General features: G+C 45.1%; 2 protein-coding genes across 2 annotated transcripts in view; both read left to right on the top strand.

The window, feature by feature from the left end:
- The window catches only part of LOC143989274 (uncharacterized), a 59,498-nt gene extending 46,745 nt beyond the window's left edge, over positions 1-12,753 (top strand). Inside the window, 2 exon segments of the mRNA XM_077489349.1 lie at positions 6,480-7,441; positions 7,443-12,753. Of these exon segments, the coding sequence (XP_077345475.1) occupies positions 6,480-7,441; positions 7,443-7,808 (1,328 nt within the window). The 3' untranslated portion in view covers positions 7,809-12,753.
- The window catches only part of LOC143986837 (uncharacterized), a 548,778-nt gene that overhangs the window by 275,747 nt on the left and 247,373 nt on the right, over positions 1-25,658 (top strand). The gene's annotated exons all lie outside the window — the stretch shown is intronic.

Raw genomic sequence — 25,658 nt, 5'->3', positions numbered from 1 at the left:
AGAGTATGGTCACTGATTGACTTGGTGCCATCCACAGGCAGCTCAACTCTTCAATAAGACACGGAAGTTGAATCCAGCACAGTTTTGCTTCATCTAATTGCAATAACAGAGGATGTTTTTTCCAGTTCTTAGAAGTTTTAAAAGACAATGAATTTCCTAATCCCCGTCTCTGAGCGGAACGAACACTGACTGAGGGAAAATGGAAGAAACTAGGAAGCTCTAGCTGGGATTGTACAAACTAAAGCCCCATACACACTATCAGATTTTCTGCTGATTTTTTTTTTTCCCTTCAGATTTACCAAAACCATGTAGTGCAAGGGCCTGCCTGATTGCATACAAATTGAAACTCCTAAGGTTTGACCTCATATTATATGGTTTTGGTAAATCTGAAGGAAAAAATCTGCAGAAAATAGCAGAAGCTATTAACCTTCTATGAGGAGGTGAGTTGCCATCTAGATAAAGGAAGACCCGTAGACGTGGTGTATCTGGATTTTGCAAAAGCATTTGACACAGTTCCCCATAAACGGTTACTGTACAAAATAAGGTCGGTTGGCATGGACCATAGGGTGAGTACATGGATTGAAAATTGGCTACAAGAGCGAGTTCAGAGGGTGGTGATAAATGGGGAGCACTCTGAATGGTCAGGGGTGGGTAGTGGGGTTCCCCAGGGTTCTGTGCTGGGACCAATCCTATTTAATTTGTTCATAAACGACCTGGAGGATGGGGTAAACAGTTCAATCTCTGTATTTGCGGACAATACTAAGCTAAGCAGGGCAATAACTTCTCCGCAGGATGTGGAAACCTTGCAAGAAGATCTGAACAAATGAATGGGGTGGCAACTACATGGCAAATGAGGTTCAATGTAGAAAAATGTAAAATAATGCATTTGGTTGGCAAAAATCTGAATGCAATCTATACACTGGGGGGAGAACCTCTGGGGGGAATCTAGGATGGAAAAGGACCTGGGGGTCCTAGTAGATGATAGCAGCAGCTTGGCATTGCATGCCATTGCTGTGCCTAGCAAAACAAACAGAAATTTGGCATTAAAAAGGGGATTAATTCCAGAGATAAAACAATAATTCTCCCGCTCTACAAGACTCTGGTCCGGCCGCACCTGGAGTATGCTGTCCAGTTCTGGGCACCAGTCCTCAGGAAGGATTACTGGAAATGGAGCGAGTACAAAGAAGGGCAACAAAGCTAATAAAGGGTCTGGAGGATATTAGTTATGAGGAAAGGTTGCGAGCACTGAGCTTATTCTCTCTGGAGAAGAGACGCTTGAGAGGGGATATGATTTCAATTTACAAATACCGTACTGGTGACCCCACAATAGGGATAAAAAAAATTTGCGAAAGGGAGTTTAATAAGACTCGTGGCCACTCATTAAAATTAGAAGAAAAGAGGTTTAACCTTAAACTACGTAGATCAGTGGTCATCAGCCCTGTCCTCAGGGCCAACTAATAGGTCAGGTTTGCAAGATAACTGAAATACATGACAGGTGATATCATTTGCTGCTCAGTGATTGCAGTATTCTAGTCTGCATCTCCCCAAGGTAATACATAAAACCTGGCCTGTTGGTGGGCCCTGAGGACAGGGTTGATGACCACTGACGTAGAGGATTCTTTACTGTAAGAGTGGCAAGGATGTCGAATTCCCTTCCACAGGCGGTGGTCTCAGCGGGGGGCATTGATATTTCAAGAAACTATTAGATAAGCACCTGAATGACCACAACATACAGGGATATACAATGTAATAATGACATATAATCACACACATAGCTTGGACTTGATGGTCTTTTTTCGACCTCACCTACTGTATAACTATGTAACACTATCCGAGAGGGAAGGACAGAGAGTGATACCAAATGACATCTGTAACCAAATTGTAGTGGCCCTAGACTACCACTGGATGTTGGCATACATCAAACAATAGTAAAATGATGCAGTTCAATCCAGCACAGAAAAAATACAACTAGGTGGGACAGAACCCCATAGTCATTCACATTCTCTTCCCTATTTATGCAGATGTTGGGGTTCAGCTGGCAGTATGAAGTTGTGTTCCAATCCTAGTTCCAAGTACCATTTTTCTAGGCTGGTCTCACTTCTTTGAGCTCAATACTATAATATAATAGAAAACACTTCTCCAAGCGCCCTCCGGTGCTGATTGTCACCAGAAGCCTTGGCCTATGGTCACTTTTCCTAGGCCAACAGCCCTTCAAGTCTGAAAATTTGAACCTCTTCATTATCAGAGATCACATGACCCAGTGCCTAGGCTTTTGGTTGTGTGAAGAGCGTGCACCTCCCAGTCCTCATTGGTTTCTGCTCTTCTGACAAGGCTGTGTAAATGTAGAAGTGATCTGGGAGCAGGGGCGTCGGGAGGGGGTGGCTGGGGGGGCTGAAGCCCCGAATGTGTCCCCCTATAGCCCCGAGTGTCAGCTCTGCAGGGTAGGCGAGAGCGCCGGGACCAATCTGATCCCGAGCGCCGCTGAGTGCGGCCGAGTGCCAGAGCAGGTCCCGCCTTCTGGAGCCTGCACGTCTATGATGGACGTCCCACTGGTCCAATGCCGGGACCGCGGGACGTGTGACGTCCATCATAGGCGCTGTTGGCTCCAGAAGGCGGGAATTACAAAGAGGCTGCCGCGCCACATCCCCGCTTGGCGCTCGGGCGAGCCGCTCTCCTCGGCTCCTCCTCTGAGGACTGGCTGCTGTGACACCACGGCTCAGACAGGTCAGTGTATGTTAATGTCAGTGTAGGTAGGTCAGTGTGTGTTAATGTCAGTGTATGTAAATGTCAGTGTAGGTAGGTCAGTGTGTGTTAATGTCAGTGTAGGTAGGTCAGTGTGTGTTAATGTCAGTGTATGTAAATGTCAGTGTAGGTAGGTCAGTGCAGGGGCGGATCCAGGGGGGGGGCAACGGGTCAATTGCCCCCCCGAGAATACCGCCAGCTGATTCCGCGGGTCCAATCGCGGCCGGTTCCGCGGCTCCAATCGCGGCCGGTTCCGCGGGTACCCGTGGCTGGTTCCGCGGCTCCAATCGCGGCCGGTTCCGCGGGTACCCGCGGGACGGTTCCGCGGGTCCAATCGCGGCCGGTTCCGCGGGTCCAATCGCGGCCGGTTCCGCGGGTACCCGCGCTGAGTGGACGGGTGAGGGGGGGGCAGCTGGGCGGCTTAGGAGGGCTGCTGGCCAATCAGGAAGCCAGCAGGCAGGGGAGCAGGGAGATGACATCATCTCTCACTGCCCTGCGTCCCTCCAGTTCCGCCCTCACTGTGTAGGAAGCTGTGTGCAGCAGAGAGATTGCATCATCTCTCTGCTGCCTATGTTCACTCTGGGACCCAACAAAAGACCACCAGTAGGTGACAATCCGCAATGTGTGGCAGGCTACGTGGCAAGTGGCAATCCGCAATGTGTGGCAGACTACGTGGCAAGTGGCAATCCGCAATGTGTGGCAGGTGACGTGGCAAGTGACAATCCGTAATGTGTGGCAGTTGACGTGGCAAGTGACAATCCGCAATGTGTGGCAGGTGACGTGGCAAGTGACAATCCGCAATGTGTGGCAGGCTACGTGGCAATCCGCAATATGTTGCAGGCAACGTGGCAAGTGACAATCCGCAATGTGTGGCAGGTGACGTGGCAAGTGGCAATCCGCAATGTGTGGCAGGCAACGTGGCAAGTGACAATCCGCAATGTGTGGCAGGTGACGTGGCAATCCGCAATGTGTGGCAGGCAACGTGGCAAGTGACAATCCGCAATGTGTGGCAGGTGACGTGGCAAGTGACAATCCCCAATGTGTGGCAGGTGACGTGGCAAGTGGCAATCCGCAATGTGGGTCAGGCAACTTGGCAAGTGACAATCCGCAATGTGTGGCAGGTGACGTGGCAAGTGGCAATCCGCAATGTGTGGAGGCTACGTGGCAATCCGCATCTGGTGGCAGGCGACGTGGCAAGTGACAATCCGCAATGTGTGGCAGGTGACGTGGCAAGTCACAATCCGCAATGTGTGGCAGGTGATGTGGCAAGTGACAATCCCCAATGTGTGGCAGGTGACGTGGCAAGTGGCAATCCGCAATGTGGGTCAGGCAACTTGGCAAGTGACAATCCGCGATGTGTGGCAGGTGACGTGGCAAGTGGCAATCCGCAATGTGTGGCAGGCTACGTGGCAATCCGCATCTGGTGGCAGGCGACGTGGCAAGTGACAATCCGCAATGTGTGGCAGGTGACATGGCAAGTGGCAATCTGCAATGTGTGGCAGGCTACGTGGCAAGTGACAATCCGCAATGTGTGGCAGGTGACGTGGCAAGTAACAATCCGCATTTGGTGACAAGTGACAATCCACGTTTGGTGGCAGGCGACATGGCAAGTGACATCCTCAGGGCTCCCACTGATTCTGCATTATGGTGAGTTGAACCATTTAATTTTATATTACAATGTATTAATAGAAATAATGCGCTTCAATCATCCTGACACCATAACAACCATGGTGCCGTAATGATTGAAGCGCCAATACCAGCCATTTCCCATATAAATTGCCCCCCAAAAAACATATTTTATAGCAGTGCCCCTCCCGAGATTAGACTCTGGATCCGCCCCTGGGTCAGTGTGTGTTAATGTCAGTGTAGGTAGGTCAGTGTATGTAAATGTCAGTGTAGGTAGGTCAGTGTATGTTAATGTCAGTGTGTGTTAATGTCAGTGTATGTAAATGTCAGTGTAGGTAGGTCAGTGCATGTAAATGTCAGTGTATATAAATGTCAGTGTAGGTAGGTCAGTGTAGGTAGGTCAGTGTATGTAAATGTCAGTGTATGTTAGGTCAGTCAGTGTAGGTAGGTCAGTGTAGGTAGGTCAGGCAAGTCAGTGTAGGTAGGTCACTACCGTTAGTGTATGTATATGTCCAGGGTATGTAGGTCAGGCAGGTGAGTGTAGGTCACTGCCATCAGTGTAGGTAGGTTAGTGTATGTTAATGTCAGTTGTAGGTAGGTCAGTGTGTGTTAATGTCAGTGTGTGTTAATGTCAGTGTAGGTAGGTCAGTGTATGTTAATGTCAGTTGTAGGTAGGTCAGTGTATGTAAATGTCAGTGTATGTAAATGTCAGTGTAGGTAGGTCAGTGTGTGTTAATGTCAGTGTAGGTAGGTCAGTGTATGTTAATGTCAGTGTAGGTAGGTCAGTGTGTGTTAATGTCAGTGTAGGTAGGTCAGTGTATGTAAATGTCAGTGTAGGTAGGTCAGTGTGTGTTAATGTCAATGTAGGTAGGTCAGTGTATGTAAATGTCAGTGTAGGTAGGTCAGCGTGTGTTAATGTCAATGTAGGTAGGTCAGTGTATGTAAATGTCAGTGTAGGTAGGTCAGTGCATGTAAATGTCAGTGTAGGTAGGTCAGTGTATGTTAATGTCAGTGTAGGTAGGTCAGTGTATGTTAATGTCAGTGTAGGTAGGTCAGTGTGTGTTAATGTCAGTGTAGGTAGGTCAGTGTGTGTTAATGTCAGTGTAGGTAGGTCAGTGTGTGTTAATGTCAGTGTAGGTAGGTCAGTGTATGTTAATGTCAGTGTGTGTTAATGTCAGTGTAGGTAGGTCAGTATATGTTAATGTCAGGTAGGTCAGTGTGTGTTAATGTCAGTGTAGGTAGGTCAGTGTGTGTTAATGTCAATGTAGGTAGGTCAGTGTATGTTAATGTCAGTGTAGGTAGGTCAGTGTGTGTTAATGTCAGTGTAGGTAGGTCAGTGTGTGTTAATGTCAGTGTAGGTAGGTCAGTGTGTGTTAATGTCAGTGTAGGTAGGTCAGTGTGTGTTAATGTCAGTGTAGGTAGGTCAGTGTGTGTTAATGTCAGTGTGTGTTAATGTCAGTGTGTGTTAATGTCAGTGTAGGTAGGTCAGTGTGTGTTAATGTCAGTGTATGTTAATGTCAGTGTAGGTAGGTCAGTATATGTTAATGTCAGGTAGGTCAGTGTGTGTTAATGTCAGTGTAGGTAGGTCAGTGTATGTTAATGTCAGTGTAGGTAGGTCAGTGCATGTAAATGTCAGTGTAGGTAGGTCAGTGTATGTAAATGTCAGTGTATGTTAGGTCAGTCAGTGTAGGTAGGTCAGTGTAGGTAGGTCAGGCAAGTCAGTGTAGGTAGGTCACTACCGTTAGTGTATGTGTATGTCCAGTGTATGTAGGTCAGGCAGGTGAGTGTAGGTCACTGCCGTCAGTGTAGGTAGGTTAGTGTATGTAAGTCACTACCGTCAGTGTCACGGCCCAGCCAAAAAAAACCTGCGTCGTGTACAACACCCCCCCCCCCATTTCTGGCTTGGACTCTGGGCTGAAGCCCCTGGTCCTTTTGCCACCTAGCAATGCCCCTGTCTGGGAGGAGGACCAAAGGACCTTTGACTGAAGAGGTGAAGTTGGGACATCCCTAGAGAACATCTGCTCACTAAAATCTACCTGATCCCGATGGAATGTTGATTTAGTTGAATTAATATTCTTGTGTCTATTGATCGTGTTTTTTCTATTTTCCAGGACACGCCATCGAGGAACCGTCAAAGGATCGTCTCACTTTACCTCTAAGCTGTAAAATGGAGGATGAGGACATCACAAGAGATTGTGTAGGAGAAAAGACAACAAGCTCAGCACTGGACGGTGGACTTCACAGTGTGGATGGACCATCAAATCCCTCTGACTCCGTGGATGGACCTCGTACTGTGAGGGTTGGTGCCGGAGTTCAGGGGGAGGAGAAATTTTCCTGTCCTGAATGTGGGGAACGTTTTAGCTTTGAATTAAGTCATACTGAACATCAGAGATCTCACAGGGGTGAGAAGCTTCATTCCTGCTCTGAGTGCGGGAAGTGTTTTACATGGAAATCCAGACTTGTTGTACATCAAAGATCGCACACAGGAGAAAAGCCTTATTTCTGCTCTGAGTGCGGACATTTTTTTGCAGAGAAGTCCAATTTTTGCAGACATCAGTGGATGTGCAAAGGGGAGCAGGCCTATTCCTGCGCCGAGTGCGGGAAATGTTTTTCAGAGAAGTGCAGACTTCACAGACATCAGAAGATTCACACAGGGGAAAGCTCTTATAGCTGCTCTGAGTGCGGGAAACATTTTTCAGAGAAATCCATACTTTATAGACATCGGAGGATGCACACGGGAGAGAAGCCATTTTTCTGTTCCGAGTGCGGGAAATCTTTTTCACAGAAATCCCATCTTTTCGTACATCAGAGGTCTCACGAGGGGAAAAAGCCGTATTGCTGTCCTGAATGCGGTAAAAGTTTTCCTGTGAAGTCCAGTCTTCACAGGCATCAGAGGATTCACACAAGGGAGAAGCCGTACTCTTGTCCTGAGTGTGGGAAATGTTATTCTCAATTGTCCCATCTTTACAGACATCAGACGTTTCGTAAAGGGAAAAAGCTATCTTGCTGTCCTGAGTGCGGGAAATGTTTTAAACAGAAATCAGACCTTGTTAAACATCAGAGATCTCACACGGGGGGAAAAGCCTCATTGTTGCTCTGAGTGCGGGAAATGTTTTTCAGAGAAGTGGAGTCTTTTCACACATCAGAGGATTCACACGGGGGAGAAGCCGTATTCCTGCCCTGAATGCGAGAAATGTTTTTCACAGAAATCCGTCCTTGTTCGGCATCAAAAATCTCACACGGGAGAGAGACCTTATTCCTGCCCTGAGTGTGGGAAATGTTTTTCACAGGCCTCCTATCTTTACACACATCAGCTCTCCCACACGGGGGAGAAGCCGTATTCCTGTCTAGGGTGCGGGAAATGTTTTTCAAGGAAATCAAACCTTGCCAAACATCAAAGTTCTCCTGCATGCAAGAAGCCACATTCCTTCCCTGAGTGAGGAAAGATATCGTTTTCCACAGGTGTCCCATCTTCACACACATCGGAGGTTCCACACAGGCAGAAGCTGGTTTCCTGTCCTGGGTGCGGGAAATGTTTTTCACAGAAATGATATCTTGTATACATCAAAGTTGTTCTGAATGTGAAAAATGCTATAGATGGAAATTAGACTTTGTTATACCATACATCAAAGATCTTACACAGACAAATAACTATATTTCTATTTTGAGTGTGGAAAATGTTTTACTGCCAGGGTGTCCTTCACTGGATTGCATGGACTATTATATTATTATTATTATATTATTATTATTATTATTATTATTATTATTATTATACACGATTTATATAGCGCCAACAGTTTACACAGCGCTTTACAATGTAGAGGGAGGACAGCACAATTATAGTACAGTTCAATACATTAGGGACAAGAGGGCCCGGCTCGTAGAGCTTACATTCTAAAGGGAGGGGGTGGTGGTACAAAAGGTAATAGATGAAGGGAATGATTTGAAGTATCAGGGATCTCCTAAAGGTGGACAGGTTAGGGGCTAACCGGATATACCGGGGCAGGGAATTCCAGAGGATGAGAGAGGCTCTGGAGAAGTCCTAAAGATGAGCATGAGAGGAGGCAACAAGGGAGCTAGAGAGCAGTAGACATGTGCAATTAGTTTCGTACAAAACGAAAATTAGTACGAATTTCCGGACATTCGTACGAATCCGAAAAATACAAATTTTTATGCATACGAAATACGAAATTTCGTTTACGAAATTCGGATTCCAAATTCATAACGAAAATTCGTAATTAACGAAAAGTTAACGATACGAAAGGTTAAAAACCCAGGAAGACAGCACAGCACAGGGATGGTGGGAACCCCTCATAATGAAACCTCTCATAACGTACATTCGTACGAATACGAATTCCATACGAAATATGAAGTTTCGTTTACAATTTCGGATCCAAATTCATAACGAAAATTCGTAATTAACGGAAAGTTAACGAAACTAAAAGTTAAAAACCCAGGAAGACACCACAGCACAGGGATGGTGGGAACCCGTCATAATGATAAATTCATCATAATGAAAATTCGTAATTGTTACGAAAAGTTAATGAACCTAAAAGTTAAAACCCCAGGAAGTCAGAACAGGGATGGTGGGAACCCTATGGGGAATTTCTATGCTTACGAATTTCATACGAAATTTCGTTAACGAATTTTGGATCCAAATTAACAGAATTGTGACTGGTGTTTTGTTCGCCAATCAGAGGAAGTCAGTACAGCACAGGGATGGTGGGAACTCTTCATAATGGACATACAGCGAGTGTACAGACCTGGGAACTCAGCACAGGGATGGTGGGAACCCCTCATAATGGACATACAGCGGGTGTACAGACCTGGGAACTCAGCACAGGGATGGTGGGAACCCCTCATAATGGACATACAGCGAGTGTACAGACCTGGGAACTCAGCACAGGGATGGTGAGAACCCCTCATAATGGACATACAGCGGGTGTACAGACCTGGGAACTCAGCACAAGGATGGTGAGAACCCCTCATAATGGACATACAGCGGGTGTACAGACCTGGGAACTCAGCACAGGGATGGTGGGAACCCCTCATAATGGACATACAGCGAGTGTACAGACCTGGGAACTCAGCACAGGGATGGTGGGAACCCCTCATAATGGACATACAGCGGGTGTACAGACCTGGGAACTCAGCACAGGGATGGTGGGAACCCCTCATAATGGACATACAGCGGGTGTACAGACCTGGGAACTCAGCACAGGGATGGTGGGAACCCCTCATAATGGACATACAGCGAGTGTACAGACCTGGGAACTCAGCACAGGGATGGTGAGAACCCCTCATAATGGACATACAGCGGGTGTACAGACCTGGGAACTCAGCACAGGGATGGTGGGAACCCCTCATAATGGACATACAGCGGGTGTACAGACCTGGGAACTCAGCACAAGGATGGTGAGAACCCCTCATAATGGACATACAGCGGGTGTACAGACCTGGGAACTCAGCACAGGGATGGTGGGAACCCCTCATAATGGACATACAGCGAGTGTACAGACCTGGGAACTCAGCACAGGGATGGTGGGAACCCCTCATAATGGACATACAGCGGGTGTACAGACCTGGGAACTCAGCACAGGGATGGTGGGAACCCCTCATAATGGACATACAGCGGGTGTACAGACCTGGGAACTCAGCACAGGGATGGTGGGAACCCCTCATAATGGACATACAGCGAGTGTACAGACCTGGGAACTCAGCACAGGGATGGTGAGAACCCCTCATAATGGACATACAGCGGGTGTACAGACCTGGGAACTCAGCACAGGGATGGTGGGAACCCCTCATAATGGACATACAGCGGGTGTACAGACCTGGGAACTCAGCACAGGGATGGTGAGAACCCCTCATAATGGACATACAGCGGGTGTACAGACCTGGGAACTCAGCACAAGGATGGTGAGAACCCCTCATAATGGACATACAGCGGGTGTACAGACCTGGGAACTCAGCACAGGGATGGTGGGAACCCCTCATAATGGACATACAGCGAGTGTACAGACCTGGGAACTCAGCACAGGGATGGTGGGAACCCCTCATAATGGACATACAGCGGGTGTACAGACCTGGGAACTCAGCACAGGGATGGTGGGAACCCCTCATAATGGACATACAGCGGGTGTACAGACCTGGGAACTCAGCACAGGGATGGTGGGAACCCCTCATAATGGACATACAGCGGGTGTACAGACCTGGGAACTCAGCACAGGGATGGTGGGAACCCCTCATAATGGACATACAGCGGGTGTACAGACCTGGGAACTCAGCACAGGGATGGTGAGAACCCCTCATAATGGACATACAGCGGGTGTACAGACCTGGGAACTCAGCACAAGGATGGTGAGAACCCCTCATAATGGACATACAGCGGGTGTACAGACCTGGGAACTCAGCACAGGGATGGTGGGAACCCCTCATAATGGACATACAGCGAGTGTACAGACCTGGGAACTCAGCACAGGGATGGTGGGAACCCCTCATAATGGACATACAGCGGGTGTACAGACCTGGGAACTCAGCACAGGGATGGTGGGAACCCCTCATAATGGACATACAGCGGGTGTACAGACCTGGGAACTCAGCACAGGGATGGTGGGAACCCCTCATAATGGACATACAGCGGGTGTACAGACCTGGGAACTCAGCACAGGGATGGTGGGAACCCCTCATAATGGACATACAGCGGGTGTACAGACCTGGGAACTCAGCACAGGGATGGTGGGAACCCCTCATAATGGACATACAGCGGGTGTACAGACCTGGGAACTCAGCACAGGGATGGTGGGAACCCCTCATAATGGACATACAGCGGGTGTACAGACCTGGGAACTCAGCACAGGGATGGTGGGAACCCCTCATAATGGACATACAGCGGGTGTACAGACCTGGGAACTCAGCACAGGGATGGTGGGAACCCCTCATAATGGACATACAGCGGGTGTACAGACCTGGGAACTCAGCACAGGGATGGTGGGAACCCTATGGGAATTTCTATGCTTACGAATTTTCATATAAAATACGAAATTTCGTTAACGAATTTCAGATCCAAATGAACAGAAACATGACTTTTTTCACCAATCAGAGGAAGTCAGCACAGCACAGGGACGGTGGGAACCCCTCATAATGATAAATTCATCATAACGAACTTTCGTTATTTTAACGAAAAGTTTACAAATCTAACGAAAATTCGTATTTCGTACGAATCCGAATTGAATTTCGTACACGAATTACGAAATTATGATTTTTTTTTTTTCGTACGAAACCAAATACATTTTTTGGCAGCGCCCGTGTCTAGCGAGCAGGAGGTCCTGGGAGGAGCGGAGGGGGCTATTTGGGCGATATCTGCAGATGAGGTTGGTAATGTTGCTGGGGCGATGTTGTGGATGGCCTTGTATTTAGTATTTTGAATTTTATACGGTGGGGTAGGGGAAGCCAATGAAGGTATTGGCAGAGAGGGGCGGCAGTCATGGATCGATTAGATAGGTGTATTAGTATAGCAGCAGCATTCATAATAGACTGAACGGGGGGAGGAGCCTGCATAAGGGTAGGCCAATAAGGAGAGAGTTGCTGTAGTCAAGGCTGGAAATAATCAAGGAGTGAATAAGTTGCATTGTGGTGTCATTAGTCAGGAAGGGGCGAATTGTGGAGATGTTGCGGAGGTTAAGGCAGCAGGATTTAGCCAGTGATTGGATGTGGAAAAGTAAAAAGAGAGGGGGGGTGTCCCAAGGGGGCGTTTGGGACTTTAAATGAGGTTACATCAATGATGTACCACCATCCTGTATTCGTGTAATGGAAAATAAGACAGTGGGACTTGAAATGAAGCAATGGACTGGTAGGGGTAAAAAAATTTAATTAAACAGGTGATGTTGCATGTATTGAGTAATAAATAACATATATACAAATAGCGTGTACATAAGCATATAGCATGACCAAAATACATCCATAACCAGATATTAGTATAGTAACACGTAGCAATACATGGTTAAGATCAAAGCAATATATAGTGTATGTAAACACATAAAAGCTGAGCAGCACATAACAAGTTGTAACGGAAGTAAAACACTGAAAGGTTGTATAAAAAATGGTATATCAGATTGGAATCCTATTAGCGCATATAGCTACAGCCTTGATGACGACGCGTTTCATGTAAAAACACTTCCTCAGGGGACGTATGCTAAAGGATATGAATTGTACCGAGCTGAGCTATGTGTGAGAAATGGGCCAAATGAAGCTGTCCGTGGTAGGAAATCCAGCCAATGACGGGCTGCAAAGGCATCATCTCCAGAAAGCAAGTTGCCAATACAATTATGAGATATACTGATGGTAGGGGCGCTTAAGCAAATATAAGTATCAATCAAAAAATGTGAGACTTCGATAACCATAAAACATCTAAAGCGATAAACAACATATCACAACACTACAATAAACAAAAAATTTACAACCAAAATGTATAATAAGAACAGTAATAAATAAATAAAGTTCCGATTGGGTGGTGACACCAAAAAGAAAACAAAAACTTATATAGATATAAATCCAAAGTCCAAAACAGTGATTTTTTCAGTGAAAACTCCTTCTGAATCCATAAATCAGAAAAAAACTGGAATCTTCTATAACGTAATGACACGTCCCTTCACCAAAAACTTATGGACATAGAAAAAACACCCCACTTGTGAAGATAAAGTTGTCTTCTTACCAGATGCTGTTGACTACTTTAATTAAAAAGATAGTCAAATAGGCTTATGCAGGTTGATTCCCTGCTCACATGGAATAAGGTGGACCTCATATGAACAGAAGTTTCTCCTCATAGACTCAGATAGGTCATACAAAAAAAGCCAAACAAAAATCCATAGCGTAACACCGTTTGATAATAAAAGTAAATTTTAAAAAACAAGGCCAAATGGCTGCTTACATATGCCGGTGCCCGACCTGGCACTGGGGCTGCTTGCTTAAAACAAACGTTTCGTAATGGATACGTAGTTCCTCGTGGTGTAGGGCGTGCGTTCCACCAAGAAGCAGCCGATGACCAAGGACGACCGGAACTAAACGTGTACGAACGTGACTGGATACCGCCTCGACGTACGTTTCGTTTGACACGTCATCAGGAAGCATACCCAGTCACAAAGTCAGCGTTCTTTATGGTGTCTCGATCAATCCATAGACCAATCGAGAGACACTTAATTTAATGCGCAGCCTCAGTCCCACTTAAGGCTAACAACAATACATGGTTCATTAAAACATAACTAGCAAATAGACATTAAAACATTATTATCCCAAAAACGAAGGGATGAGTTGTACATATTAGAAATTAGACAGTGAAAAGAAAAAATTAAAAAAATACACATATGCTAATCCGATGGGTTTATCCATTAGAAAAAAACAAGAGATAAGTTACTTGTAATTTACCAAATAACCTCTAGATGTCAGTCTGTAGTATGAGAATTTTCTACCACTGATTAGACAAAAGAAAGAGGGATTTTTTACCTGACTGGTTAATTATAATTTTCTTATAAAAAAATATATATATAATTCTTTAATGTATTAATGCCATTACCAAAAAGATGTCCGGCAATATCTCTGGCTCCAGATGTGAGGAAAAACAACAAAAAGCCCACATCAAAGGCCAGAAAAAACGCCAAATAAATCCACAAATGGAGGAATGGCAAAAAAATGCCTAAATCAAGAAATACGGGGAAATTTTTCAATCATTGGACAAGAAACAATTTAAATCGAGCTCTATGTTCATTCCTAGAGGCTGCATAGTTTTTAAATTATATATCCACTTCGTTTCATTCTTTGATATTTCCCTTTTCATGTGGGTTCCTCTCCAATGTTTTGAGATCTTATCGATCCCATAAAATTTACAGAGTGAAGGATCGCTATCGTGATGTGCTTTGAAATGTCTTGACACGCTATGATTGGGAAATCCTTTCTTAATATTTGTAAGATGTTCATTAATTCTAATTCTTAACTGTCTAGTCGTTCGACCTACATACTGCATGGAACAAGGGCATTCTAGCACATAGGTTACATGATCTGAGTTACACGTGATTAGTGGTTTAATTTTATACTCCAGCTTAGTGACTTGGGATTGAAACTGAATAATCTTCCTTGATGAACCGGGTCCTCTGGTGGTCTTGCAGGCTTTGCATCTCGTGCAATAATGGAAGCCGGATCCATCAAGGAAGGTTACAAGTTTTTTTGGGGGGTCGGGGACATTACGGGCTAGTTGATTTCTCAGGCCCGGTGCCCTTCTGTAGATAAATTTGGGATTCTGTGGAATAATAGAGGCCAAATCTTTATCTTGTTGTAAGATAGGCCAATATTTTTTAAAAATGGTTTCTACTTCTCTATACTGCCTATTGAACCCTGTCACAAAGGCTATAGCTCCTTGGTGTTCTGGTTTGGCTTTTGATACCAGTAAAGTTTGTCTGTCCATCTGTGACACCTGTGTTACAACTTTCTCTAGTGTTTTTTGTGAATAGCCTTTTTTCCAAGAACCTACTGGTTAGAACCTTAGCTTGTGAATGGAAGTCAGACTCTTCCTCACAGTTCCGTTTTAATCGCATATATTGTCCTTTCGGAACCGCTCCTATCCACTGTGGTAAGAAGACATCTTTATCTTCACAAGTGGGGTGTTTTTTCTATGTCCATAAGTTTTTGGTGAAGGGACGTGTCATTACGTTATAGAAGATTCCAGTTTTTTTCTGATTTATGGATTCAGAAGGAGTTTTCACTGAAAAAATCACTGTTTTGGACTTTGGATTTATATCTATATAAGTTTATTTGTTTTCTTTTTGGTGTCACCACCCAATCGGAACTTTATTTATTTATTACTGTTCTTATTATACATTTTGGTTGTAAATTTTTTGTTTATTGTAGTGTTGTGATATGTTGTTTATCACTTTAGATGTTTTATGATTATCGAAGTCTCACATTTTTTGATTGATACTTATATTTGCTTAAGCGCCCCTACCATCAGTATATTTTTAGCACGACAAGTTGTTTTTCTTGTTTTTTTAGGGAGCAGCTATCAGTGTTTTATTTAGCATATTTGATCCACTGAGTATTGGTTAAATTTTTTTTAGTGGCGCGGAGTTTATTAGTCGCTGTTTTTTCAGCTACTTTTTTTACAATACAATTATGAGACCAAGTATAGGCTCATGGTTGTATAAGGGCATCTTGTTGGTGTGTCAAAACTATGGCGTCTACACATGTATGGCAGTGATTGGATGTGGGGGCTGAAGAAGAGATCAAGCATTACACCCAGCACCCTGGCATGTGTGGAGGGACCAATGGTTGTGCTGTTAATCTTAATGGTAAAGTCATGGGGGGGGGGGGGACCGGGAAGGAGGAAATATAATAATCTCAGTTTTAGAAAGATTGAGTTTGAGAAAGTAGTGTGACATCCATCCCCGTATGTCATTTAGTAAGTTTGTTATCCGTGAGGAGATCGAGGTGGTGAGTTGAGGAGTGGAGAGATAGATCTGGGTGTCATCGGTGTAGAGGTGGTATTGGAAACCATGGGAGGTTATCAACTGGCCCAGGGAAGAGGAGTAGAGCGAGAATAGGAGGGGTCCAAGGACAGAGCCTTGGGGTACCTCAACAGAGAGAGGAAGAGGAGCGGAGGAGATGGAGTTGTAAGTGACACTGAAAGTGCGCTGAGATAGGTAGGAGGAGAACCAGGATAAAGCAGAATCACAGAGACCAAGGGAGCGTAGTTTGCAGCCAGATTGTGTTGGGTTGCGGCAGAGCTGGATCAAGCCGCGTCCAACAATCGGCAGCGGCAAACCTGGTAACCAACTACAAGAAACATCTTACGTCTGTACTTGCCAACAAGGGTTTCTCCACCAATTTTACTCACTGAACTGCATCGTGTTTTTTCTGGATTTTTGGTTGATAGTCTGGACTCTATCATTTAAAATACACCTATGATAAAAGTTATAGACTCTCTTTGAAAGTGAACAAACTTACAAAATCTGCAGGGGATCAAATAATTATTTTCCCTGGGGGGTAAAATGTACTGTATTCTGTCTCCTGTATTTGATAGTCTAAATGTGATTAGCACCTCTCTACTCTTGAAATGGTAAGGCTTTCAGATAGAGGCTTATTACATAACTTTATGTATCACTGTTTATGAATTGTGTGTAAATTTTTGAAAAATCTGTTTAAAAGGGGCCATTTGCAGGTCAAGTAACCCAGGCTATCAGTATAGATCAGCCTAAATGTCTTTACGATATAAATTTGCCCAGTGTAAGAGATTTTATTGCCTGCCAGGCAGTGCTTGGACAAAGTCATCAAACGCCAAGGGCAAAGAAGCCAAAATGCACCCCTCCTCCCCCTTTATTATGTGTGAGTTTAGAGGATGCTACCCTCAGCAGTCATCTGCTTATCAAAAAGCCTTATATCAGAACGAGCTCACTGGTGCCCCCATCCATACAGTGAACCACTGCGCCCAGGGCAGCTGTCCCTCCTGCCCACCCCTTGTCCTGGCCCTGCTGCCAGGTATCCTAAATGGAATTAAATAATGTGTGTTCTGGAGCGTGACAAAACTTGAATGTTCGTTACACATTTACGATGTGCCAATCCCAGTTCTCTGGGTTCAGTGTGATTATATAAGTGCTGATAAGACTTTGTAGATTTACTGCTAACAGATGACAGACAGATAACAGGTTAGAATTATTATTATACAGGATTTATATAGCGCTACCAGTGTGCACAGAGCTTTACAGCATGAGTTCAGACAGTACAGTTAGAATACAATTCGATACAAGAGGAATCAGAGGGCCCTCCACATTAGTGCTTACAATCTAGGAATGGGGGTCAAGTGATACAAAGGGTAATAACTGTGGGGGCTGAGCTGATGGAGAAAATACAAGTACAGTTGTTAGGTGGAGGGCGCATAGGCTTCTCTGAAGAGATGAATTTTCAGGGGGTTGTCTAAAAGTGGACAGAATAGGAGATAGACAGATTGGGGGAGTTCTATTGGGTGGCAGGAGGGAGTTCCAGGATGAGAGAGGCATGGGAGAAGTCCTGGTGGTGAGTATGGGAGGAGGTGATGAGGGAGCTAGAGAGCAGGAGATGAGAAGAGGATGATTTGGTTAGTTTTTGAGACCAGGTTAGTGATGTAGCTGGGGACCAAGTTGTGGATGTCTTTGTAAATCCCGTATTTCTCGCTCTATAACACGCACCTGAGAGGTTGAAAACAAGGAAAAAAAATATTCTGAACCAAATGGTGTACTAAAATATTTTCCAGTGCCCATGAAATGCAGAGTGACCATTACCATAGAAAATGCAGAGTGACCATTACCATAGAAAGTTAGAAATATTGAACCGAGCCGCCAGATACCCAATTTTTTACAGATTATTAATTACCATAGAAAGTATTAGCAGGGTATTGCAGAGTATTGGTTGGGTATGGCAGAATATTGGCAGGGTATTGCAGAGTATTGGCAGGGTATGACAGAGTATTGGCAGGGTATGGCAGAGTATTGGCGGGGTATGGCAGAGTATTGGCGGGGTATGGCAGAGTATTGGCGGGGTATGGCAGAGTATTGGCGGGGTATGGCAGAGTTTTGGCGGGGTATGGTAGAGCATTGGTGGGGTATGGCAGAGTATTGTCAGGGTATTGCAGAGTATTGCATGGTACTGCAGAGTATTGGCAGGGTATTGCAGAGTATTGGCACGGTATTGCAGAGTATTGGCACAGTATTGCAGAGTATTGCAGAGTATTGGCACGGTATTGCAGAGTATTGGCACGGTATTGCAGAGTATTGGCAGGGTATTGCAGAGTATTGGCACAGTATTGCAGAGTATTGGCAGGGTATGACAGAGTATTGGCAGGGTATGGCAGAGTATTGGCAGGGTATGACAGAGTATTGGCAGGGTATCGCAGAGTATTGGCGGGGTATGGCAGAGTATTGGCGGGGTATGGCAGAGTATTGGCGGGGTATGGCAGAGTTTTGGCGGGGTATGGTAGAGCATTGGTGGGGTATGGCAGAGTATTGTCAGGGTATTGCAGAGTATTGCATGGTACTGCAGAGTATTGGCAGGGTATTGCAGAGTATTGGCACGGTATTGCAGAGTATTGGCACAGTATTGCAGAGTATTGCAGAGTATTGGCACGGTATTGCAGAGTATTGGCACGGTATTGCAGAGTATTGGCACGGTATTGCAGAGTATTGGCAGGGTATTGCAGAGTATTGGCAGAGTATTGCAGAGTATTGGCAGGGTACTGCAGAGTATTGGCAGGGTACGGAGTGATAGCTGTGACTGCACTTGTCACAGAGCAGCGCTGTGGGCACTACAGATGCAGCCCACAGCGCTGCTGCCATCCGATCTCTCCCCTCCACTGTACAGATCTGTAGACAGAGGGGAGAGAGGAACCGGCGTCATCATTGATGGAGCAATCACATTGCAAATGGCGGGTGCACCAAGATGGCCGCCACTCCGGAACTAGGCCGAAGCCGCGGCCTTTCCTAGGCCAAAGCCGCGGAGCGCTCCGGATCGCGGGGGGGGGGGGCGGTGCTAATCGCATATTCGCACCTTAAGACGCAGGCACATTTTTCCCCATATTTCTGGGGGGGAAAAGTGTGTCTTATAGTCCGAAAAAATGCGGTAGTTGTTAGTATTTTGAATTGAATTTGTTGGGTGAGCAGAAGCCAGTGGAGAGATTGGCAGAGAGAGGTAGCAGACTCGGAGCGGTTGGTAAGGTGGGTGAGTCTGGCAGCAGCGTTCATAATGAACTGAAGGGAGATAGCCTATTTAGAGGTAATCCAATGAGGAGGGAGTTGCAGTATTTGAGGCGGGAGATGACCAGGGAGTGAATTAGTTTTATGGTGTCATTGGTTTGGAAGGTGCGTATTTTGGATATATAGGTACAGGCGGAATAGAACCCTCTGAAAAAGAAGTCACGGGCAGACCAAGCTGCTTGTTAAGGGAAATTTTATTGCACAATTGTAAACAAAAAAAAATTACACTGAAAATACAAAAACTAGGCAGCCACCACCAACACCTAGACTAAGATAAAATAATACAACGTTGTCTAATTAAATCCTTGATAAAACCCATGTCGGCAACGACATCACAGTAGTGATGCTCTAAACATCACGGATGATGCACCGCGCCATGTCAGCACAAACACACCACATACCATGAGGACAATGGGAGTTACCTCTATGTGAGAAATCAGGAGGGCGAGCTAAGACAGCTTTACTATGATACAGCGCCACCAGTGGTATCTACACAGTGATGTTCCCTGGACTTCCGTTTGATTGCGGAGCACCCTGGACGACTGGATCTGTGCAGCACAGGACTCCCTCGCAGATGGGCTCTCATGGAGATGCCTGGGATACCTGACGGACACTAGAGACTCCTGCATAAACGTTTGGGTGAGCAGACCATTGGTCCTTTGACTGTCTAAATCACTGTATACTCCTGCCCTGACCGGTAGATAACCTCAACCCACTGCTCTATTTCTAAACCTCTCATTGGGCTATCTCTACCAATATGGCTTGGTTTGAAGCTGAAGATAAGTACTACTGAATGGTAGTGGATACATGCTGTCCTCTTCAGTGCACCGGTCTGCTGGACAATAGTCAAATTTAGCCAAAATTAGTGGTAGTGGCTGCATAGGATCAACTACCCAGTGTGTGGGACCTGCCATATTTACACCCCCATATCCCTGGCGGTCATTAGGGGCGATATATGCACATTTTCTGATGGTGGTTGTCACCGGTATCTATGTGCTTATCTAATTGCTACCTTTTGTACCTAATATTAATCCCTTTTTGTGAGTGTATGGTGTGTGCTTGATGCATGATGTGATGCAGCTGCTTTCAATTAGACAACATTGTCTTATTTTATATTAGTCTAAGTGTTGGTGCCTAGTTTTTGTATTTTCAGTGTAATTTTTTTTCTACAATTGTGCAATAAAATTTCCCTTAACAAGCAGCTTGGTCCTCCCCTGACTTCTTGTTCAGGGGGTCCTCTTTTGCTAGAGTTCTAAGTCTCGGAGACCGCACCCTAACTGGTGAGCCTGTAATTCTAGGGATGCTGTACCTGCTATGCATGACTACCTGATGGTGCAGCACCTATATAATAGTGAGTTGATGGTTTCCATTTTTTGTGCGTATTTTGGAGATTTTGCGGAGGTTGAGGCGGCAGGCTTTGGACAGCGATTGGACGTGGGGCCAAAAGGAGAGTTCAGGGTCTGGGATTACACCCAGCACTCTGGCATGGGGTAACGGGTTGATGGTTGTGCCTTTTGATTTTGACAGAGAAGTCGGGGAAGTGGCATGTGGGGGAAGAAATATTACAAGCTTGGTTTTGGATAGCTTGAGTTTGAGGAAGTGGTGTGACATCCAGGCTAATATGTCTCTCAGTATATCAGTGACACATGAGGAGACTGATGGAGTGGGCTGAGGTGTATAGAGCTAGATTTGGGTGTCACCAGCGTAGAAATGGTATATCAACTGGCCCAGGGAGGATGCGTAGGTTGAGAATAGGAGAGGTCCAAAAAGAACCTTGGGGGATCCTGACAGAGAAAGGAAGAGGAGGAAGTAAAATTGTAAGCTGAGGCTAATCAACTATTAAAAGACTGCAGTGTTCTGTTCCAGATATCCTGTCTGATTAGTTATTCCAAGATTTAGCTTTTGACAACTGTAAAGGTTCTACTGAGTAAGATTTATGGTCCTGCGTACCTGTCTGGAATTTATGATACTGCTCGGAAAATTGAATGGCATTCATGGAGGTTTACAAAAAGGCTGACTTCTACTTGCAGCTAACTTGTATCGCACACAGGTGAATTGAAACAGGATAAAAGGTGCTTTTCTATTTCTGACGCTTTGGGGTGCCCTAACCTCAAACACATTACTAAGACAGGAACATTTTTGGTGTCAGCCATGTTGCTACCTTGCAAATAGCCTTGATTGATGCCACCCAAGACATGGGCACACTGTATTTTGAATGAGTAGTCACCCTTTTTGTTGCAAGAACAGGGCTAACCATATAGGTCTGGTTGACTTCTTTGATGATCCTTTACAAGTGTATTCTCAGGAAAGTCTGCTTGACCCATTTCTTCCAGTAGGTATCATGGACAGTTCTGATTTTCTTGATTTCACCATAGCCTGAAGATAAGCGTTCAGAATTCTGTCAACATTGAGTAGAAGATTTGGGCCATCTTCTGGTTAGCACTGCCGCCTGTCAGCACTAAGGTCATCCCAACCACGGCACTGCCTGCCTGGAGTTTGCATGTTCTCCCTGTGCCTGCATGGGTTTCCTCCCACACTCCAAAGACATGCTGGTAGGTTACTTGGCTCCGGTCTAAATTGGCCCTAGTATGTGTATGTATGAACGTGGGTTAGGGACCTTAGATTGTAAGCTCCTTGAAGGTAGGCACTGATTTGAATGTATAATATGTATGTAAAGCACTGTGTAAATTGTCGGCGCTAAATAAGTATCTGTAATAAATAATCTTCTGTTGAGATGATTGTTAGTAAAGCTTACCATTCACTGGGCGATTATGCGCTCAGTAGGTGGCTCCTGTTCATATGGCATTTGTCAAAGGAGACTGCTGGACAACTTTTGGCTGAACAGCAGCTATATCCAATCGGATGTAGCTGCTCTTTGGGTATTCTGAAAATCGCTGCAGGAGGCTGCCTGAATATAATATCCCAGCAGGGGTATTTGTACATCCACACTATTTATCATGAATGAAGTAATCGGTTTAATTTCTTTAGTTCAGTCTGCAATCTGAGAGACGTTGAAGTCCCAGTGACCCTGTGTCATCAATCCTTGACAGTGTGCCCCCCAACCAGTCAGGAATGCAGCTATATTAGGTGTGACTCATTTTAAGTGGTTGTAAAGCCACTATATGATGTTAATGCACCCCTCAGTTAGATAACATCATGTGTTGTAGTGTCTGTGCTTTATTTTAAAAAAGGCTGATTTGTACCTTATATCACAGCACCGCTCGGCACTCACGTGACTCCTTGGCTCTCTGCTCTTCCCGCCTGACAGATACAGCGGGAGGGGCCAAGAATCCCCTGCTGACATCAGCCGGGAGGAGGGGAGGAGAAAGCCGAGGAGTCATGTGAGCGGCGCTCTGATATAAGGTACAAGTTAGCTTTTTTTTAATAAAGCACAGACACTAGGACACATGTTGTTATCCAACCGAGGGAATTGGATTAACTCCACCCCTCAGGATGGCGATGTCTCAACAGGTGAGTCCCCAATTTCATCAGGATCCTCTCTGTTTTCCCCTGCTTTAGCAAATTGGATCACGCTCTGCTGGGGTTTTTCGCCTTCCTCTGGATCAACTGTGGGTATAGAATTGGGTATATGGGATTGTATGATATATATTTTTTTTTTGTGGTTGAACTGGATGGACGTGTGCCTTTTTTCAACCTGACTAACTATGTATGTAACTGTGTAGACCGGGCCATGGGGGAAATCCTTACTAACCAGAAAAGCCTGCAGACCTCTCAGGAACTTCCCCAGCCTAAAGTCCAGCAGTCTGCTTACTCGGGGGACACCATTATGCAGGCAAGATTCTCAGCTTTGCTGAAACAGGGGCTGGAAAAAGCTAGTGAGAGAATTACAGGCGACTTGAAGCAAGAATTCCAGGTCTTGGAGTCTAGGATTAATGCTATTAAGAACAAGCTTGATGCTAATGTGGGCAGGACAAATCAAAACATGGACTGTATCTGCGATCTTGAAGCACACTAAGCCCTTGTACACACGGTCGGAGATTCCGACGGAATGTGTCCGATCGAACCGTTTTGTCGGATATTCCGACTGTGTGTGGTCTCCATCGGACTGTTTCCGTCGGAGTATCCGACGGACCAAGTTTTCCAACTTGTTGGTAAAATTTTCCAACAAAATGCTCCGATCGGACATACTCCGATCATGTGTAGAGAATTCCGATTGGACAAAGTGCCACGCATGCTCAGATCAAATTCCTACACCAAAGCTATTGGCTACTAGCGTGAACGCAGTCCCGTCATAACGAAATAACGTCATCACGTTCTGTTTCTGACAACTTTGTCCGACTGTGTGTATGCAACAGTTTCGGACAAAATCCGTCGGACAAAATCCGACGGATTTGGTTGTCGGAATGTGCGACCGTGTGTACAAGGGCTTAGAAGAGGCACTGGCAAAAATAGATGACTATCTCTATTAGAGAATAGGTCTCGCAGATACAATTTCCACATACGTGGGCTTCCAGAATCTATAACAGATGCCCAGGAAGACACCACTGCACTGCTAACATCATTGCTCCTGGAAGTCTCTGCTTAAAAAAAACAGAAGTTGGACCACGCTTACAGAGCACTCACGGCTCTGTCATTGTCATTGTGAAACCTCACTTTTACAAGTTGAAAGAGCGTGTCATGCAAAAAGCTTGCAAGCTACCTTCCATCCAGATGCTGGACCATGAAGTGCAAATATTTGTGGACATCTCCCCCTGCTACTGTTTAAAAACACAGGTCTTTTAAACCTTTGCTCCAACCTCTAGAGCAGAAGGGCATTAGCTACCACTGGTCATTTCCCTTCCGCCTTATATTCCCTTATAAAGGCAAGTCATATTCATTTTCCACCTTCTCAGATGGCGAAGCATTGCTTAAATACCTGGGATTCATCTCTTCCTCGCCTCCAGCATCACCGGGCTCCCACACTTATTCTACATCTGGATGAGGCAAAAGCGACAGAGGTCGTACAGTTTCACCTTTGAGGCTATCTGCCAGAAGCACTAGGAGCCGTACACGTCGCCAGTCCAGACCACCTTGAAAATTCACTGAGAAGACATCATCAATTCCTTCTTCTGAGAATTCTCAGTTACCTCTTTCCTGAGTTCCTCAAACATGATTGTTGAACATACTTTAGCTCCTATGAGTTTTCTTTGTTTTTCTGGTTTGGTAATGTTTCAAGGACCATAGACTTTCAGTTACAATTTTTACAAAGTTTCTGTTCATGCGCCCTCCACTAGACGGCCGCAGAATACCACAGATGCATGTGCAGATTACTTTTTCCTACTTATTATCTTTTTCACAGCATTTTTATTCTTAGGCTTGTTATGGACACATTATTTTAAAGATACACACTCCACAAAACCCTTTACCTAGTGTATCGTCACAGCGCTACGGATAACCCAATGTTTTATACCTTAGCGGCCACTTACCATAGACTGTCAAATATATAAAGGTGCATACAAAAATAGTGTTAAAACTCCAAATAACTAATTAGTTGCACGTGGCGCTATTACCTGTGTACCTTTCAGTAGACGTGCCCTCACCTCCTCAGTGATCCTATCTCAGATCATAAATTGTGTGATCAATAACAAATTATACAAGTATTTATCACTCAGTGAATACCCAAATTTACATTTAGATTACATATACAGTGACAAATATAAATAAATGTGAATATAGTCCATCCACCAAACAATATTTGAAAATATCCAGATTACAGAAAGTCTTTCTATAAATGCGTGAAAAAAGTATCCAGTGTTCAGATTCCTTTTTACAAGTAACTCCTTCACCACACCATCCGTGATTTATGCTCCCCCCTTCGTGAAAACACTCACCGACTGCTAAGCCTTACACTCTCGTGTGAGGCTCAAGGGCTTTCAAAAAATCTCTCAAGATGAAATTCAGACCCCAGCACATCCGATTGGAGCTTCTCCACTTGCGCACTTCATTGTATATATATATACCTCAAGGAGAAATCACAGAGGGAGACCCCAATAGTGTAATACTGCAATCACTCTTTAATGTTTTAAAAAATCTCACTCCTTATGCACTCACATGAACTTAAAAAAGCAAAATCACTTCAAAAGAGTAAAAAGACTCGCTTCACAACTCCACTCCACAATACTATTCTGAATACGTAGGGGCATTGGTGGTCACGGCGGACTCATTAGATGCGGTACTGGATCGCTTAATCTCACCCCTCCTCGTGCGTCCCGCCTGGTCCCACACAGCAGGTCTGTTCGAAAAAGGGCGCCTTCAAGTCAAACGATTCAGTCCTCTTAGTCCTGTGCCTCCTTCCCAGCTCCGTGTATGTCAGCTCAATATTCACCAGATAGCCACGCCCCCGACATGTTTCGTCATATCAGACTTAATCATGGGATTGGCTATCTGGTCCAGCATCCCACCTTATATTTCCCTATCGTCCAATCAGCGTCCTTGGCTTACCCTCTGTCACTCCCATATTAGTGGAGTGTATACTGACGTCCACAACACGCGCCGAAACCAGATTCCTGATTTACGCATGCT

The sequence above is a fragment of the Lithobates pipiens genome, unplaced genomic scaffold (genome assembly GCF_037356315.1).
Source record: "Lithobates pipiens isolate NorthernLeopardFrog02 unplaced genomic scaffold, aLitPip1_a1.2 Scaffold_18, whole genome shotgun sequence".
NCBI lineage: Eukaryota > Metazoa > Chordata > Amphibia > Anura > Ranidae > Lithobates > Lithobates pipiens.
The sequence above is the reverse complement of the archived record's forward strand: the minus strand, read 5'-3'. Positions and strand labels throughout refer to the sequence as shown.